At 37.0% G+C, this 21086-nt stretch overlaps 1 protein-coding gene across 2 annotated transcripts in view; it reads right to left on the reverse strand.

Annotated features, from left to right (window-relative positions):
- The window catches only part of SPIDR (scaffold protein involved in DNA repair), a 469654-nt gene that overhangs the window by 418176 nt on the left and 30392 nt on the right, over positions 1 to 21086 (reverse strand). For both annotated transcript variants that reach the window (XM_077768515.1, XM_077768516.1), the window contains one exon: positions 20772 to 20935. In XM_077768515.1, the coding sequence (XP_077624641.1) occupies positions 20772 to 20935 (164 nt within the window). The remainder of the gene's footprint in view (positions 1 to 20771; positions 20936 to 21086) is intronic.

A 21086-nucleotide genomic window follows, 5' to 3' on the forward strand; every position in this document is an offset into this window, starting at 1 on the left:
TTCCACATGTTTACCAACTGCAGTTCCCTCTATTCCATCCTAAATATCTGAACTTTCATATGGTATCACTTTTTTTCAGCCTGAAGAACTTCCTTTATCTTTTAGTGCATATCTGCTGGAATGAAACCTTTTGATTTTTATTTCTCTTTGTTTGCCTTCATTCTTAAATAATATTTTCACTGATAGTAGAATTCTGGGTTGACCTCTGTTTTTCCAGCAATATAAAAGTGTTCCTTGCCTGCTGGCCAGCACTGTTTCTGATAAGGAGTCAGCTATCATTTGTTATTATTGTATCAGTTCTCAGGGTGCTTTCAAGATTCTTTGTTTATCTGTCATTTCAACTGATGATGATGTGTGTGATTTTCTTGTACTTACCTGGTTTGGAGTTTACTGAGCTTCTTGAATATGTAAATTTATGCCTTTCACCAATCTGGGATTAATTTTCAACCATTATTTTTCTGAAAATTTTTGCTCCAATTTCTCCTCTCTACTTCTAGGATTCCACTAAATACGTGCCGCTGGATCTTTTGATACTATCCTACCGGTCTCTAAGGCTAATTTTTCTATAATCTTTTTCACTTTTTGGATTAAATAATTTCTATTCATCTATCAAGTTCATTGACTTCATTCCCAATCTTCTATGATCTTATGTAATAAATCATTTTTTAATTCAGGTATTGTACATTTAATTATTAAATTTCATTTGCCTCCTTTCTTATAGTTTGTTTTTCTGTTAATGTTTTTATATTTGCATTCATTATGTGCCTATTTTCCTTTATGTCCCCAAATAGTTAAAAGAGATACTCATTCATGAGTCATATCAGGACTCACCTTAATTAGTCACTTTTTCATTTAAGTGATACTTGTGTGTGTGTGTGTGTGTGTGTGTGTGTGTGTGTGTGTGTATCTAATAAATGTGGATTGTACCCTGGACCTTACAAATGATAGATTTTCAGACTCTGGATTCTAGCACTCTTCTGAAGAATATCTACACTCTCCAAACTCTCCCCTGTGGTGGAGAGCAACTGAAATCTGTTTAATCCTCTTAGCCTATATGAATTATATGCAGAATTTGGGGGCATCTTCCTCTGGTAGTAACTTTCTGGCTCCTACAGCCACTCCAAATTTTGTGCTCATTTCTATACAACTTTTAGTCACCCTGTATAACATTGATGGAGGCCTATCCTCAGGCAAAAAGCTGTGAAAAGTGAAAAACTCAACCTTGCAAAATCTTCCAAATGTCAACATCCTCCAGTTTCTGCCTGCTATGTCCTTTCACTGTACCTTCAAATAGTTTTATATCCTTTCTATATTTCTGTATACATTTATAAAATATATTTTATGTATTTTGTATTTGTATTTCTATATTGTGTCTCAAATTTGTCATTGTTATTTGTGAGAAACATAGTCTGACACATGCTACTCTGTCATTAATGTAAGAACTCCTAAGGATTGTTTTTAATATTAGAAAACTAGAGGACTCTAAAAGTCACATTTGTAATAACTTATATCATTACTTTTTAAAATTTTATTTATTTATTTGGACAGAGAGTACACACATGAGCACAAGTAGGGGAGGGGCAGAGAAAGAGGAAGAGAGAATGACGCTCAGGCAAGCTCCACACCGTCAGGGCAGACATCAACGTGGGGCTTGAACTCACAAACCATGAGATCATGACCTAAACCAAAGTAGGAGGCTTAACCAGCTGAGGCACCCAGGCACCCCTATATCATTACTTTTTAATATTACATAGTTGTAACAATATTTCCTAGGGAGTCCTTTTTCTAAATCACTCCTTGTATCAGAAAATATAACAAAAGGAAGGAGAAGAGGAGAGGAAAAGGGATAATAGGGTGACAGTGAAAGAGGAGGAACATTTATATAAGAGAAATTGATAGTTACTGTCTTGCTATCTCATTAGTTAAAGTTTAGACAATTAAGAAGGGAAATGTTGGAAAAATAAGGATGAAATTCTGAAACAGATGCTATCAAATGATATCAGCACATACTCACTTCCATAAAAAGAAACAATACCAAAATATACTTTGTTATGAGATCAGGAATAGATATCAGATATCTATCACAGATATAGATATAGATGATATATGTAGGCATTACTTCATTTATTGCAGTTCACCTTACTAAGCTTCACAGATAATTGTACTTTTTTGCCAATTGAAGGTCTGTTTCAAGCCTGCATCAAGCAAGTCTATCAGCACCATTTTTTCCAATAGTATGTACTTGCTTTGTGTCTCTGGGTCACATTTTGGTAATTTTTCAAAATTCACAATATTTCAGACTTTTATATTATTATTATATTTGTGATGGCGATCTGTGATCAGTAATTATAAGTTGTGAAAGGTCAGATGATGATTATCACTTTTCAGAAATAAAGTGGCGGTTTTTTAAATTTTTAAAATTTTTTTTATTTATTTCTGTGAGACAGAGAGAGAGAGAGAGAGAAAGAGAGAAAGAGAGAGAGAGACTTTGAGCAGGGTCAGAGACAGAGGGAGACACAGAATCCGAAGACAGGCTCCAGGCTCTGAGCTGGCTGTCAGCACAGAATCCATCGCGGGGCTCAAACCCATGAACCGTGAGATCATAACCTGAGCTGAAGTCAGACGCTTAACCAACTGAGCCACCCAGGTGCCCCAGAAATAAAGTGTTTTTTAACTAAGGTAGTAGACTGTTTTGTTAGACATAATGCTATTGCACACTTAATAAGCAAATAGTTGTATAGTGTAAATACAACTTCTACATGCCCTGGGAAACCAAAAAATTCATTTGACTCCCTTTCTTACAATATTTGCTTTACTGTGGTGATCTACAATAGAACCTAAATGTCTCCAAGGTATGCCTTGTATACACACAAATTATAATATTAAATAACAAACAAAAGAACCCCACACTCCTCAATACAAGTTCTAACATCCCTTTTTTTTTTTTTTTTACTATGGGAACACAATAGAATATGGATTTCTTCTGAACTGCAATGTTTCTCTAATGAAATCTTTAAAACATAATCAAAGAAAAGACATGAGTAAAAACTCCAGGCTTCCCTTTATAAACATTAAATTTTGTCAGTTTTTACATATACATTATTATATTTGAGAGCTGATTTCCAAAATAAGTGTTTTTCATCATCATAATTAAATTAATTCAAGTCCATACACAATGTATGCAATAGAAAGTCCTCAGACATTAACAATTAGGACATATCTAGTCACAACATTTCATCCAGTTCACCATCAAAACTGATTAAAAGTAAAATCAGATGTATTCTTTTCAAATTCCTATATAAACCAATGAATCAAAATAAAAATAAAATTACAAACATGATCATTAAATTTAGAAAGATTTTCAAAGTTTGCCAAATCACTTTGTAAAGGGTTACAATATCTACCCTTATGTAAGAATACAAACTTTTGTTTACCCTCACTTTGTTGAAACTTTTCCATACTTCATCTTCTATAAGATACTGAATCATTTGTTCTACCAATACTGTTAAGTATACAAAGAAAACATCTGTTTCGTAACAATGACTTCATATTTCAAATTTGAAAAACTCATTTGCTTTCTCTTTAAAACTTCATGAACTATTCTGAGATCTTTCTTTTGTGCCAGCCAGATTCTGTTATACAGCTTCAACAAAAGCATGAATCTTAATTAGGTCGGCTGATATTTACTACGCTAGTTAACCTGTATCTGCATAGGAATCACTACATAAAATACATGAGAATTAACAGAGGTCACTTAAATTCAACTTCCTTCACACTTCCTGAAAAATGTAGGTTACAAGGAGACATCACTGCTATGTCTCTGCTGCCCTCTACAAGAAGGGTTCTTGGAAGACACTGATAAATTGGGAAAACCCAGACAGCAATACTAAATAGTACGGAAAGTCACATCAATTATCAACTACATTTGTTAAATATGCTAAAAAACAACATTACAAAGAGAAGTTATTGCTATTGTCTTCGATTTCTATAATGCTTTTCCTCCAAGTAGTTGAACTAGTAGTAATGTTATACTCCAAGGAATACAACAGAAGTAATTAAGATAATTTGGAATCAGACTATATGAGATAAAATCTTATTCTGCTATTTATTAGCTATATTTCCATTCTCTCATCAGTAAAATGGGGTTAATAATAGCATCTACCTCATATGATCAGCACTTAGCAAAGTGCCTGATATACAGTAAGAACACAGGGTTATCGTGTTGTTATTAATATTATTGCTGTTACTATTATTGACACTAACAGAATGACCAGGACTACAGCTCAGAAGCCAGAGTGCCTGACCAGGACTACAGCTCAGAAGCCAGAGTGCCTGAGTTAAAATCCCAGCAGAGTCACATACTACTTTATAACCATATAAAAACTCCTTAATCTCTCTGTGCCTCAGAATCCTCTGAAAATTAGAGATAACAATAGCTCTCACCTCACAGAGTTATTGAGATTTTAATAAGCTAATGTATATAGCACAGCACTTAGAAGAATGCCCCACAACAAGGAAGAGCTCATAAGGTTAGCTGCTGCTATCATTATGAGTTCAGTTGCCATTACATAAGCACTAGCAGAACTCTGCTCTAGAGAACTGGCAGAATTATGCTCACAGGCAAGACTATTTCCTAAATCAACAACATCCCTCATGCCATCCTGAGCAAGGGATTCAAGAAAGACCTGAATTATAATCAATGCTTCCCACTGAATAAAAGTGTGGTACTCCCACAGAGTAAGTATCCACACACCATATATCTTCTATTTCCACAAATTTGCATAAGGGACAAATGGCCTCGCATTCATAAAATAGTAACAATTACTCAATAGTAAAAGTATAAAGAAGAATCTGCTTCTGGAGAGCTAAGTAATAGTTAGAAAATTACTAATTATAGTATAAATCTTCCCCCTTCCATTTTATGCAATGTACATGGCTCATTTAAACATTATAGCAGAAGATGATGGAGTAGGAGGACCCTATGCTTGTCTCCTCCCTTGAACACAGCTCATAAAATCATCCTGAACACCCAATAAATCAATCAGAGGTCTGAGAGAACAAAAACTGCAAGTCTTCAAATAGAAAAGTGACCACCTTTTGGAAGGTAGGAGGTGCAGAGTTCACCTGGATAAGTTAAAGAGATGGATACCTTGGTGGGGACAGTGCATGCTTACAGAGGACACTGCAAAATAGTATACACAGTGGAGTGCAAAATCTGAAATTTTAAAACTCTGCTACCCTAGCAGACATGCCTAGCTTACAGGTGCTCAGGTGGTGAAGCAGGGCTGAATTCTAGGGGTGAAAGTTTGGTCTGAAGATCCCTTGGATGGCAAGGAAAATGGCCGGTACCAACGTGCTGCACTGCTCCCAGGCACAGATGCAGGGAAGCCGACAGAGAGAAGCAGGTCTTGGCTCTGGCTTTCTGCTCTGTTTTACCATAAACTGTGAAATGTTGTGCACTCGTGCAACGGCTCTCCTGGGACCAGCCAGCAAAGGGAAAAGCATGGCGGGCCACCTCCCACTTCCCGGGGGGAAAACTGCAGGTCCACTCCTGGGAGTCCCTAAAAATTGGAGTTTTGAAACTCAGTGGTGTGCCTGAGATAAAAAAGCTCGGACGTGGGCAGGGTGAACACAGGTTCAGATGGAACCAGGGACACAAATAGGGAGACTGATGACTCTTCTGTGAGGGCTCAATGAAGAGTGGAGTGGAGAGGGGAGTGCACAAACTTTCACCCCCAAGGCTAGAGAGTCCAGCAGTGAGCAAAACAAGTCAGGCAGAGAAGGACAGATACCTTACATTTGCACATATGGGAAGATTAGGAGGAATTTAACGGAGGACCATGGGGGGAGAAGAAGGGGAAAAATAGTGGAGGAGAGGGAGGGAGGCAAACCATGAGAGACTCTTGAATGCTGAGAACTGATGGGGGTGGGGGTGATGGGCATGGAGGAGGACACTTGTGGGGATGAGCACTGGGTGTTATAAGGAAACTAACTTGACAATAAACTATTAAAAAAATAAAATAATAAATTAAAATAAAATAAGTAAAATTAAAGTAAATAAAATAAAATAAGAGAGAGTCCAGCAGAGCCATATTCATCGCACCCTTCAGCACTGAAAGCCTTTAGGTAGCAAAACGGTGCCACCTAGTGGAAGCTGGAGCTGATTACATCAAGCTCGCCCTCACTCCCAACACCCGTGCCCCAGCCAGAGTCAGCCCAGCAGGCACTACCCCAGGGAACCAGCACAAACACCTTGCTCACCAAGTTTACTGCTCATAGAGTGTCACAGAGTTCAGCTCTGAATAAAGAAGGACTAGCTCCTTTTTTGCTTTTATTCTTTATTTTATTGTTTTCATTTATTTTTTTTCAATTCCCTTTTTCAATTTTTTATTAATTTTGTAATATTTATATATACTTTATATATTATTTATTTTCACTGTATTTTATTTACTTTTTTTTTTTTTTTTGAGATNAGACTCGTTTAACAAGCGGACCAAAACACACCCAGGATCTAGGTTTTTTGTTTTCCGAGGTTTTTTTTTTTCCTCTCTCTTCTCTTCTTTTCTGAACAAAATGACAAGATGGGAAAATCTGCCCCAAAAGAAAGAATAGCAAGTAGAACTCACAGTCAAGAATTTAGTCAACAGAGATATAAGTAAAATGTCTGAACCAGATTTTAAATCAATAATTATAAGGATATTAGCTAGGCTTAAAAAAAAAAGCATAGAAGACACTAGAGATTCCATCCTGCTGAGATAAAAGGAACTAAAATCCAGTCAGGAAGAAATTAAAATTGCTATAACTGAGATGCAATCCCAAATGGAGGCCATAAAAACAAGGATGGAGAAATTAGAGAAGTGAATCAGTTTATCAGAAGATAAATTTATGGAATATAATGAAACTTAAAAGAAGAAGGAAGAAAGGTAATGACCATGATGGTACACATAGGGAATGCAGTGACTCATTAAAACGTAATAACATTTGTATCATAGGAGTTCCAGAAGATGAAGAGAGATGAAAAGGGGCACAAGGTTTATTCAAACAAATTATAGTTGAAAAGTTCCCTAATAAGGGGAAGGGCACAGACATCAAAATCCAAGAAGCACAGACAACTCCCATTAAATTCAGCAAAAGGTAACCACTGCAAAGGCATGCCACAGTTAAATTCACAAAAAACACAGAAGAGGAATGAATCCTGAAAGCAGCGAGGGAAAAAAAGTCCTTAATCTATAAGGGAAGACAAATCAGGTTTGCAGCAGATGTCTCCACAGAAACTTGGCAGGCCATAAAAGACTGGCAAGAAATATTCAACATGCTGCAATGGGAAATACAGGCAGCAAAGAATTCTTTAACCTGTCATTCATAAAAGAGATAAAGAGTTTCCCAGACAAACAAAAACTAAAGGGGTCGTGCCCACTAAACCAGTCCTGTAAGAAATTTAAAGGGGGAATCTCTGAGTGGAGAAAAAAACACCAAAACCAATAAAGACTAGAAAGGAACAGAGAATATCACCAGAAACACCAACTACAGGCAACACAAAGGCATAAATTCATACCTATCAATAATCTCTCTGAATGGACATGGCTCCAACCAAAAGACAAAGGGTATCAGAATGAATTAAAAAAAAAAAAAAAAGGCAAAATCCATCTATATATTGCCCACAAGAGACTCAATGTAGACCTAAAGAAACCTGCAGATTGAAAGTGAGGCCATGGAGAACAATCTATCGTGCTAAAGGAGGTCAGAAGAAAGCCAAAGTAGCCATAACTTATATCAGACAAACTAAATTTTTTAAAAAAGACCATAAAAAGAGATGAAGATGGGCATTATATCATAATTAAGGGTCTATCCATCAAGAAGATCAAACAATTGTAAATACTTTTGCCCCCAACTTGAACACCCAAATATAGAAATCAATATATAATAAACATAAGGACTCTTATTGATAATAATATCATAATAGTAGGAGGCATTAATACGTGACTTACAGCTATGGGCAGATCATCTAAGCAGAAAAACTGACAAGGAAACAACGGCTTTGAATGACACACTGGACCAGATGTACTTAACAGATATATTCAGAAGATTTCATCGTACAGTAGCAGAATACACATTCTTTTGGAGTGCACATGGAACATTCTCCAAAATGGATCACATACTGGGTCACAAATGAGACCTCAACCAGTACAAAAAGATCAAGATTATATCATGCCTATATTCACCACAATTCTATGACACTTGAAGTCAGCCACAAGAAAAAATTTGGAAAGCCCTCAAATATATGGAGGTTAAAGAACATCCTGCTAACAAATTAATGGGTTAACCCAGAAATTAAAGAAAGCAAAAAATACATGGAAGCCAATGAAAATGAAAGCAGGATGACCCAAAATCCTTGGCATGAAGCAAAGGCAGTACTAAGAGGGAAGTATATTGCAATACAGGCCTATCTTAAGAAGAAAGGTCTCAAATACACAACCTACCCTTACACCTGAAGGAGCTAGAAAAACAACAGCAAATAAAGCCAAAAGTCAGCAGAAGAAGGGAAATAATAAAGATTAGAGCAAAAATAAATGATATGGAAATCAAAAAAACAGTAGAACAGATTAATGAAACTAGAAGCTGGCTCTTTGAAAGAACTACAAAATTAATAAACCCATAGCCAGGTTAATTAAAAAGAAAAGAGAAAGGACCCAAGTAGATAAAATCACAAATGAACAAGGAGATATCACAACCACCACTGAAAAAACATAATTATAATAGAATATTATGAAAAATTATGTGCCAACAATTTGCAATCTTGAAGAAATGGACAATGCTAAAAACCTACAAACTACCAAAACAGAAACAAGAAGAAATAGAAAATTTGAACAGACCCATAACCCAGTAAAGAAACTGAGTCAGTAATCAAAAGTCTCTTAACAAATAGAAGCCCTGGGTCAGATGGCTTCCTGGGGGAATTCTCTCAGACATTTAAAGAAGAGTTAATATCTATTCTTCTAAAAATGTTCCAAAAAAGAGAAATAGAAGGAAAACTTCCAAACACATTCTATGAATACAGCATTATCTTCATTCCAAAACTAGACAAAGACCCCACTAGAAAGGGAAATTACAGGCCAATATCCCCAAATAACACTGATGCAGAAATTCCCAATAAAATGCTAACAAACTGAATTCAACATTACATTAAATGAATTATTTAACATGATCATGTGAGATTTATTCCTGAGCTGCAGGGCTGGTGCAACACTCTCAAATCAATCAATGTGATCCACCACATTAAGAAAAGAACAGGTAAGAATCATATGATCCTCTCAATAGATGCAGAAAAAACATTTGACAAAATACAGCCTCTATTCTTGATAAAAAACCTTCAAGAAAGTAGGGATAGACGGAAAATACCTCAACATCATAAAGGCCATATATGAAAGACCCTGAGATTAATATCATCCTTAATGGGGAAAACCTAAGAGCTTTCTCCTATAGTCAGGAACAAGACAAGGATGTCCACTCGGACCATTACTATTAAACATAGTACCTGAAGTCTTAGTCTCAGCAGTCAGACAACAAAAAGAAATAAAAGGCATATAATCTGGTTGAGGAAGAAGTCAAATTTTCACTATTTGCAGATTACACGATACTCCAAGTAGAAAATCCAAAAAGACTCCACCAAAAAATTGCTAAAATTAATACATGAATTCAGCAAAGTTGCAGGATATAAAATCGATGTGTGGGAAATCTGTTACATTTCTACACACCAATGATGAAGCTGCAGAAAAAGAAATCAAGAAATTGGTCCCATTTGCAATTGCACCCAAAACAATAAGAAACCTAACTGAAGAGGTAAAAGATTTGTATGCTGAAAACTAGAGAATACTTATGAAAGAAATTGTACAGGACCCAAAGAAATGAAAAACCATCCAATGCTCATGGATTGGAAGAAGAAACTGTAAAAATGCCTATACTACCCAAAGCAATCTATACTTCTAATACAATCTCTATCAAAATACCACCAGCATCTTCCACAAAGCTGGAACAAACAATCCTAAAATTTGTATAGGACCCCAAATAGCCAAAGCAATTCTGAAAAAGAAAAACAAAACTGGAGGCATTACAATTCTAGATTTCAAGCTAAACTATAAAACTTTGTCGTCAAGACAGTATGGTATTGGCACAAAAACAGACACGCAGACCAATGGATGGAAGAGAAAACCCAGTAATGGACCCACCACTACACAGCAGGAATCTTTGACAAAGCAGGAAAGAATATCCAATGGAAAAAAAGACACATCTCTTCAACAAATGGTGTTGGGAAAACTGGACGGCAACAAACAGATGAAAGAAACTGGACCACTTTCTTACACCATATACAAAAATAAATTCAAAATGGATGAAAGACTAAATATGAAACAGGAAACCATCAGAGTCCTAAAGGAGAACACAGGTAGAAACCTTGTTGACCTCAGCCAGAGCAACTTCTTCCTAGACATGTCACTGGAGGCAAGGCGAGCAAACATGAACTATTGGGACCTCATTAAGATAAAAATTTTCTGCATGGTGAAGGAAACAATCAACAAAATAAAGACAGTTGTGGAATGGGAAAAGATACTTGCAAACGACATACCTGACAAAGGGTTAGTATCCAAAATCTGTAAAGAACTTACCAAACTCAACACCCAAAATACAAATAATCCAGTGAAGAAATGGGCAAAAGAAAGAAGACATTGAGATGGCTAACAGACCCATGAAAAGATCCTCAATCACTCATCATCAGGAAAATACAAATCAAAACTGCAATGAGATACCACCTCACACGTGTCAGAATGTCTAAAATTAACAACACAAGAGACAGTGGGTGTTGGCCAGAATGCAGAGAAGGGGGAATCTTCTTGCACTGTGGGTAGGAATGCAAACCTGTACAGCCACTCTGGAGAACAGTACAGAGGTTCCTCAAAAAGTTTAAAATAGAACTATCCTTGACCCAGCAATTGAACTATTAGCTATTTACCCAAAGGATACAAAAATACAGATGTGAAAAAGTACATGCGCCACAATGTTTATAGCAACATTATCAGTAACAACCAAACTATGGAGAGAGCTGGTGACTGGATAAAGGAGATGTTATTTATACAATGGGATATTACTCAGCCATCAAAAAGAAAATGAAATCTTGCCACATGCAAGATGTGTATGGAGCTAGAGTGTATTATGCAAAGTGAATTAAGTCAGCCAGAGAAAGACAAATACCATATGATCTCACCATATGTGGAATTTAAGAAAGAAAACAGATGAACATATAGGAAGAAGTCAAAGAAAATAAGAACAGTGGGAAACAAACCGTAAGAGACTCTTAACAATAGAGAATAAACTGAGGGTTGAGGGAGAGAGGTGAGGGGGATAGGGTAGATAGGTGATGGGTATTAAAAGAGGGTACTTGTGATGAACACGGAGTGTTATCTATAAGTGATGAACCACCAAATTCTACTCTAGAAACCAATATTACACTGTAATGTTACCTAAATTTAAAACCAAAAAATAAAGTTAATATTTAAAAAATAAATTTAAAAAATGAAGAAATAATAAAATTAACGTTATAGCAGACCCTGCTGATACCCTACTCGTATCTTCTCCCCTATCTTCAGTGTCACTGGCCCTATTTCCAATTTCCAACACATTTTTTTTAATGTTTATTTACTATAGAGAGAGGAGAGAGAGAGCGAGAGAGAGAGAGAGAGAGAGAGAGAGAGAGAGAGAGCAAGCAGGGGAGGGGCAGAGAGAAAGGAAGACACAGAATCTGAAGCAGGCTCCAGGCTCTGAGCTATCAGCACAGAGCCTGACAAGGGGCTTGAACTCACGACATTCAAGATCATGACCCAAGCCAAAGCTGGACACTAAACCAACTGAGCCACCCAGGCGCCCCTCAGCACTTCCATTTCTTTGCCTTAGGGATTTCTCGGGCTGCTGGAAGCCAGTTTTACACTTGTGCAGTAGCCTGCAAGAAGTAGGAAATGATCCATTCCCCAACTCCACTAAGAACCAGCCTATAACCAATGAATGAAGGGATCTACATATAAATAATCCAGCTACCTTGCCCTTTCCTCATCCCTCTGATAGGGTAATTCACAGGCTCCCAGAATTTTCCCAGAAGTGCTAAGCCAAAGCTGCCCATTATGGTTAATGATCCCTTAATCAACTGCTATCCCTTCCCAGGCTCACTTGCTCACCATTAGATGGGTAGGTGTTCCCAGGGCATGATCCATGCAAATCAAAGAAAAACAATAAACTGTGATAGGGGCAAGTCCACAAAAAACATACATCAACATATTTTACTTTTTTCAACCCACCTGAAATGTTGAATAAACAGAAGAGAAAGGTTTAGGTATTAGTTTAAGTATTAGGAAGGAAGTGCTAGTGTGACTGCAAGATGCTGGGCAGCATGCAGGTATGAGTTAGCCTCTTAAGAGGCAGATGCCAAGACAACATCAGGTATAGATAGAAGAGACCTACTGAAGGAAACACCTGCAAAAGGATAAAGAGGTGAAAATAGGAGTCAAGGAGAGCTTGCAATGCAGGTCTGAAAACTATGAAAGGAGGACAAAAAGGAAAGGTAGGGTAGGAAGAGTTTCAGACTGCAGTGCAGCCATTGGCAGTATGACCTCGATATAAACAAACTAATGGATTCTGAAGGATGGTAGGTAGGGCCATCAATCAACTGTGTTCCTTGCAACTGAAGATGTAAGTGCAAATTTCCACAGCTACACTGCAGGGAATGATGATGTAAAGTGATGTTATCTCAGCAACTTGAAAAATGTGTCTAGAGAAAAACTTCCTCTCCTCCAAGATTGTTCATTATCAATATGTACTATGGTTTTGCATGTTTATACACTTCTTATAATGTAGTATCAAACTGTACATATTCTTTGGCAAACTGGCTTACTTCTTCGTTATTATCCATGATAACTATTGCTCTCTACTACATACACAACAATTTTCATGTGTTAATATAAAATTAGGTAACTTTCCAAGGATTTGTCTCTTATAGACAATGCTACCAATGAGTATTCACGTACATATATTCTTCTAAGCCTCATTCTTTTGAGGGATGAGGCCAAACCATGAAGAATAAGTTATATGGACCTTGACTTTCAAGCAATAAGGAACCATCAAAAGTGTTTCAGTAATTGAGTGATAAGGTCATAATTTTTATTAAGATAAATCTAATAAAAAGACATATGCTAAGAAATCAATTATGAAGTAATTGAAACAATACAGAGATTGGTGAAAAGGCCCAACTTAGGGCAGAAAGAGTAGGGATATTATAGTTTAGAGGCCAAATCTCCACAACATGGTAATGACATAGATTCAGGCATTGAAAAAGAAAGAAACACACAAAAAGGATGAGCTCAGGTTAAAAAGAAAAGAAAGGAAATGTCTTGGGATCCCTTTGACTTCTAGCAACTTTAGGACAGTCACACAAAGATGTCACTAGGCAACTGGAAATCCACGTGGAACAGTAACCAGTTTATAGAAAGATTTAACAGTTATCAGCATTTGGAAGAGAATGATACTTGATAAGAAAATAAAATTGAATCCCATATGAGAAAAAGAATGGAAGAAAAGGAGACAGGGGGGCGTGTGGGTGGCTCAATTGGTTGAATGTCCCCACATTGGGCTCCATTCTGAGTGTGGAGCCTGCTTAAGATTCTGTCTCTCCCCCTGCCCCTCTCCTCCACTTGCTCACTCTTTCTCTCTCTCATAAGTAAATAAACAAATAAGAAAAGGAACAGGAATTAAGGTCATAGAGGGCTGCCTGGGTGGCTCAGTCGACTGGGTATCCAACTTCAGCTCAGGTCATCTCACAGCTCGTGGGTTCAAGCCCCACGTCGGGCTCTGTGCTGACAGCTCAGAGCCTGGAGCCTGCTTCAGATTTTGTATCTCCCTCTCTCTCTGACCCTCCCCTGCTCACGCTGTCTCTCTCTGTCTCTCAGACACAAATTTAAAAAATTAAAAAAAAATTTTTAATAAAAGAAAGGAATTAAGGTCATAGAGAATACCACTGTATTTAGACCATAAGTCCTAAAGGATTTTTGTTATAGGAATGCTTCTCAAAAAAAAAAAAAAAAAAAAAGAATGCTTCTCAATACCTACTTGGAGAAATCCATTTTTGAGTCCATGGATTCAATTTATTCATTTCCAATGACAATGTAGTAAGTTATGCTTTAATGTACAGGTTTATTAAGAAAAACAGTGTACTTCAAGATGACCTACATGGAAGATGTCTTGAATTTTTTAAAAACAAAGTAAGCCAAGGTCTTCCCTTTTCTATGGCCATATCTTTCAAAGTTCTGCCCATTTGCATGCTTCTTCCAATATAAGAAAGCAATCAATGTACATTTTGAGGCATTCAACAAAAACCTGAATACTTCTACAGCAAGATTTCAATCACAGCTGCCTTACTACATAAGTAACTTGTTCGTAACTATATTATCTTTTCTAACAGTTTCCTTGTCTGAAAATTGGGTATAAACACATCTCCTTCACAAGTGTTTTAAGCTCAAATGGAAAATGTACTGCTACAAACTGAATGTTGAAACCTAATCATATGTTGAAACCTAATCCTTAATGTGATGGTATTTGGATGTGGGGCCTTTGGATGGGCCGTCATGAATGGGATTAGGGCCCTTATAAAAAGGCACCAAAGATTCTTCACCCCTCTCACCATGTGAGAAGTCATCCTTCAACAAACCAGGAAGTGGGCCGTAAATAGACACCCTATCTGCCAACACATGAAACTTTCCAGCCGCCGAAACTGGGAGAAATAAATTTCTGTTGTTTCAACCATTCAGCCTATGGTATTTTTGTTATAGCAGCTCAAACAGACTAATAATACATGTACATAAAGAAACTAGTACAATATAAGGCTTTGTGTATGTGATCTGTTTTTTATTTTAATTTTTTTTAATGTTTTATTTTTTTCTGAGAGAGAGAGAGAGAGAGAGAGGCAGTGTGAGGAGGGGAGGGTCAGAAAGAGAGGGAGACAAAGAATCAGAAGCAGGCTCCAGGCTCTGAGCTAGCTGTCAGCACAGAGCCCGACGCAGAGCTCGAACCCACAAACCGTGAGATCATGACCTGAGCCAAAGTCGAACACTTAGCCGACTGAACCACCCAGGCTCCCCTGTTTTGTCTTTGAGGAAGAAGCCACTGACTGCTGTTTTTTCTTGTTTTATATTTTATTTATTTTTTTAATATTTTTATTTATTTCTAGGAGAGAGAGAGAGACAGCGTGAGCAGGGGAGGGTCAGAGAGAGGGAGGTACAGACTCTGAAATAGGCTCCAGGCTCTGAGCTGGGGCTCTGAGCTGGCAGTCAGCACAGAGCCCGACGCGGGGCTCGAACCCACGAACCGCAAGATCATGACCTAAGCGAAAGTCGGACGCTTAACTGACTAAGCCACCCAGGCGCCCCTCTTGTTTTATATTTTAATTTGAAATAAATAAATCCAACAAAGAAGAAAATAAACTTCTCCAATAACCCTACTACCCAGAGATATGCTGTTTACCTCTTAAAGAACTATAGAGGCTTACCACTTACTTCTTATAATTATGTATTTGATTATTTAAGAGCTTCCCTGAAAAGTCTGTGTCATACTGTAATTTGTAATTTTAACACGGTATGAAATGAACTGCAAGCACTACAAAACCTGAGCACAAGAGTTTCTCGGTTAGGTAGTGAACACAGCCTATCACCCGGCATCTCAATCTATGCTTTCTAAAAGTCGTGGTTATTAACAGCATCTTTCAAAGGATAAACATATCCTCAGTTCACATAATATTTCTCCCACAAAAAAGGCAGGAAAAAATTAAAAGTACTAATAAACTGTTATTTCCTAATAAAAAATTTAAAGTTTCTGGTAAGAGTAAAATACCAGATTTTTAATTTGGTGATGGCAATAATCTATGATGAGATTTATGAATCCACAGTTCTTTCTATCCAAAAATAAGAAAAAGGAATTCATAAACTAATTTTATCAAATGCCTTATTATCTTATCAATACAGAACCTGCTAATCAAATATCAGATAAAAGTCTATAATTACAAAAACAGGTAGCCTATGATATGAGGCTATGAACAAAAATCCCATCTTTCTGAACAGAAATGAGGTGCTCTAAAAAGCCAGGCACATGAAGTAACAGATATTTCAGTGACTGAAACCACCACCACAATAAGTAAATATTAGGAAAAAAGTTTAAGGAGTATGTTTTTAGTGTAATGTGACATGTATTAAAGTAAGACCATGCTATTACAGAAGGCTTTCTTTCACACTGTAGAAGTTATTAGAGGTAAAGGGTTACTAGTCCAGTCCATAACCTGAAAAGTCAACCAAAACTTTCAGGTCATGGCACAACATTCCTGATCTGGTTAGATATGATTTATCTCAAGGGGGGTTTGGTGGCAGTCTTGGGATCTCAGTGGTCCTTTGTAATCCCTGAGTTAAGATTTTATTTTATGTATGGGTTAGTATTTTGCTTTATGATTTAGCATTTTCTCCATAAACATTTTTGCCACACCAACAATAAAATGTCCTCAAAAACAAACATTTTAATGTGATATATTTTAAATTAAAAATATGCTATAGAGGGACGCCTGGGTGGCTTAGTCGGTTAAGCGTCCAACTATCGCTTAGGTCATGATCTCACGGTTCGTGGGTTCCAGCCCCACGTCAGGCTCTGTGCTGACTGCCAGCTCGGAGCCTGGAGCCTATTTCAGAGTCTGTATCTCCCTCTCTCTCTGACCCTCCCCTGCTCACGCTGTCTCTCTCTCTCCTAGAAATAAAAATATTAAAAAAATATATGCTATAGGATTTTTTTTCATTTTTTATTGTGGTGAAACATACATAGCAAAAACTTTACCATATTAACCATTTTTAGATGTACACGTCAGTAGCATTAAATGCATTCATAATGTTTATAAACTCACCACTAACCATCTCTAGAACCTTTTAACATCATTCCAATCAGAAACTCTGTACACATTTAAACAATAATTCCCCTTACTCCTCAGCTCCTGGTAACCTCTATTCTACTTTCTGTTTCTATGAATTTGCCTATTCAAGGTACTGCCTATACATAAAACTATACAGCACTTGTCCTTTTGTGTCTGGCTTATTTTATCTAAAATAATGTTTTCAAGGTTCATCCATATTGTACTCGCATCAGAATTTCATTCTAGGTGCCTGGGTGGCTCAGTTGGTTAAGCATCTGATTCTTGATTTTGACTCAGGTCATTATCTCACAGTTCATAAGATCCAGCCCTGAGCTAGAAGCCTGCACTGACAACAGGAAGCCTGCTTAGGATTCTCTCTCTCCCTCTTTCTCTGCCCCTTCCCCATTTGGGCACATGGGCTCGCTTGTTCTCTCTCCTCTCAAAATAAATATTTAAAATTTTAGAAAAAGGAATGAAATTCTTTTTTTTTTTAATTTGAGAGAGTGCACAAGCAAAGGAGAGGGGCAGAGGGAGAGAGAGAAAGAATCTTAAGCAGGCTCCACGCTCAGCACTGAGCTTGACAGGTGGCTTGATCCCATGACCCTGGGATCATGACAAGAGCCGAAATCAAGAGTCAGACACACGGACAGAACCATCCAGACACCCCAGAATTTCCTTCCTTTTTAAGGCTGAATAACAATCCACTGTACCTATATGCAACATTTTGCTTATCCATTATTCTGTTGATGGACATTTGGATTGTTTCCACCATCCAACCATTGTGAATAATGATACTATGAACACTGGTGTACAAATATATTTGAGTTCCCGCTTTCAATTTTCCTGTGTATATATATTCAGAAGCTGAATTGCTGGTAACTTCTTGAGAAACTATCAAACTTTTGTATAAGGGTTCCAATACCTCAATTTTTTTTTCCATTTATAGATATCCTAATAGGTATAAAGTGCTATCTCATCATGGTTTGGACTTGCAACTCCTTAATGACTAATGATGATGAGCATCTTATGTACTGCACTGCATGAAAGATCAGGAAGGTGGCCAAGATGGAATAATAGCAAATGGATTTATCCTCCCACCTAAAACACCAAAAACAAGAACAACAATGAAACAAACAAAAAACAAGAGACAGAGACAGACAGACAGACAGAGACAGAGAGAGAGAGACAGGAAGGCAGGCAGGCAGGTAGGAAGAAAGGAAATAATCCAGACAAAATACACGAAACAATGGTTTTCAAGCACTGAACATCAGACAAGAACACTAATCCCTGAAAGTCAGGAAATAAAATACTGAGCTCTACAACTGCCCAAGCTTACTTTCTTGAGAGAATTTCCAAACCACACAATAGAAAAGAGGAACTGAGGTCGAGTCCAGTGGGTTCCCTGAGTTGAAGAGACAGAGCTGAGAGTTCAGCTAGAAAAAAGTAGCTAGAGTTCATAGGACAGAGTAATAGAAAAACCAGAGCTACACAAAAACTCCAGCAATCCATCTCAAGTATTCAGCTGAGTACTGATCAGTATGTGCATATAAAAAAAAAACTACTCTAGACCAGGGAAAGAACCATCTGGAGAACAGTGTCCAGTACTCACACAGTATCAGGCCACAGCAGCTACTCCTAACAGTTAGACTGGAAAAACCCATAATTAGGAGTAACACATAGAATCCTCAGGAATGTAGTAACAGAAGACTGAACATTTCTCAGACCCACCTAATAAATAATAAAGCAACACCCAAAAGGATGAAACTGTTTCCAAATAACTGCACCTGCGAACAAAGTTACAAAATATTTGAAGAATTTTTTTTTAATCCAGCAACAAACAACATAAAATTCACAGTATCTGGTATCCACTCAAAAATTTCTAGGCATGCAAAGCAGCAGAAAAATATAATCTATAATAAAGAAAAATATTTAACACAAACGACAGATTTATGAAAAAGTCACTAACACGACTATTTTAAATGCATTCTATATTTTCAAAACATAGAAAAGATATGATGAGGTTAAGGAGAGATAATATAAAATGATTCATATCAAACTTTAAAAGACGACAAATACACTGGAGTGTATGAACAGCTGATTAGACACTGAGAGCAAAAAGATATTAAACTTTGAAAATATAGCAATAGAAGCCATTATAAATTAAAAAGAGAGGGGGGAAAATGAATACAGCATCAATGATCCCATGATATAACATGAAGCAGCCTCATTAATATACATACAATAGTAGTCCAAAAGAAAAGGAAAAAGTTCAAAAAAAGAAAAAATGAAGGCAAAAATCCTTCCAAATGTGATGAAAACTTTAAACCCATATGAGAAGAAAATTAACATAGCTGACCTGAAAGGCCTGCTTGCAACGTTGGTCCTTGTCTACCTCTGCTTATTTAGACACCAGGAGAATGCCCACCCTCCCCTAAATGTTAAAAGTGGCTCCCTCGGTCTAAATTGGCAAATATGCCTTAGTTTCCATACCTGTTTTCCTTCTTGAAATCTAAAATTCTGGTACATGCTAGGCAAGGGAGAGCCCCCCAATAAAAACCCTGGGCACTGAGTCGTTAATGAGCTCCCCTGGCAGGTAACACTTTCCTAATGTTGTCAAAACTCATTGTTGAAGCAATTAAGCATATCCTATATGACTCCACTAGACTAGGATTCTTGAAAGATTACAAATTTTGCTTTGTATCATTTCACTGTATGTAATACATCATAGCCACGAGTATGAGCATATGCTAAATTCTGAGTGTCCTCCTAGTGAATTACCAAACCTAGAGGTGGGCTTGGGGACTTCTGATTCTCCATGTACCCAAAAAGCTTGATAAACTCCAAGCAGAAAACCACACATATCACAATCATGCTGCTTAAAAGAAGTGACAAAGAGAAAATCCTTAAAAATCAAGAATGAAAATAGCTCCATGCTTCTTGACAGCAAATCTGGAACTAGAAGACAATGAAGCAAGGTCTTCAAAATTCTGAAGAAAAATGATTTCCAAACTAAAATTCTATATAAATTGTTAACCACTTATCAAAGTATGATAAATACATCTCTGGCATGCCATTTATCTACCATATATCCTCTCTTGGAAGCTACTAGAGGATGTGCTCAATCAAACTGAGAATTAAAAACCAAGAAAGAAGAGGACATGGAACCCAGGATCAAGCTGTTCCACACAGAAGAGAAGTAAAGGGAACTGCAGGAAGAGGGTAAGGAGAGACCAAAGGATGGTTACATCCACAAAGCAGTGGAACTGATTAAAGTACCTAGGAGGCTGTGAGAATGAGTCCTCCAAGAAAACAAAACTGACGGGATGCCTGCTATGCCTAAAAACCTTAACAGGAAAGCCAAACGATGACAGAAAGTTAAACTTTTAGTATCAATAAATAAAGCTAGGCAAACAAAAACCCAAAGTAATTAACTCCAAGGAAAGTGAAAAGCTGTGAAGGAAAAATAATCATAATTAATATTTGCCATGGTTATGAATATTATGCAATGCTGAATACTAATCTCAGCGAACCATGACACATGTGTCCTGGGAGAATGGAGGAATGGGAAAAGTGTAAAAGTGCAGGTGGAGGAGTGGGTGAGGAGAGCTACCCATGTTTACAAGTGCATTACAAGCATGTTATTTAGATCAAGGAAGTAAAGAATAAAAGAATCCCTAAGAATCAAAAGTGACTGTCCTGGAAAAAAAAAAAGAGTTAAAAATGAAACACTAAATGGCTATAATTAACAAATGTGATAAACAGAATGAAAAATTTTGAGACAACTGTTTCTTACCTTCAAGAGCTCAGAGAGCCCCTCTTCACTAGCCGAAGAATGATTGCTTGAACAAGAAGCACAGTCTGATATTTCCACAACATTCTCACAGTCTTCAAATTCATTATACTCACTAATATCTTCCCTGTCACTGTCAATCTCCCAGTCAATAAACTGTGGTTCATCTAAAAAATACAATTTTAACTATTTAAAATCTTAATATTTCTTAATCCATTTTTTTATTCTCAGTAGTTACAGACATCCATATTGTTGAGTAATTTTCTTTAAAAGATTCTTACTCTTATCTCTAGCCATCCTGTTTCTCCTATCCTCCTT

This window comes from Crocuta crocuta, unplaced genomic scaffold, assembly GCF_008692635.1.
Source record: "Crocuta crocuta isolate KB4526 unplaced genomic scaffold, BGI_CrCroc_1.0 scaffold381, whole genome shotgun sequence".
NCBI classification, from domain to species: domain Eukaryota; kingdom Metazoa; phylum Chordata; class Mammalia; order Carnivora; family Hyaenidae; genus Crocuta; species Crocuta crocuta.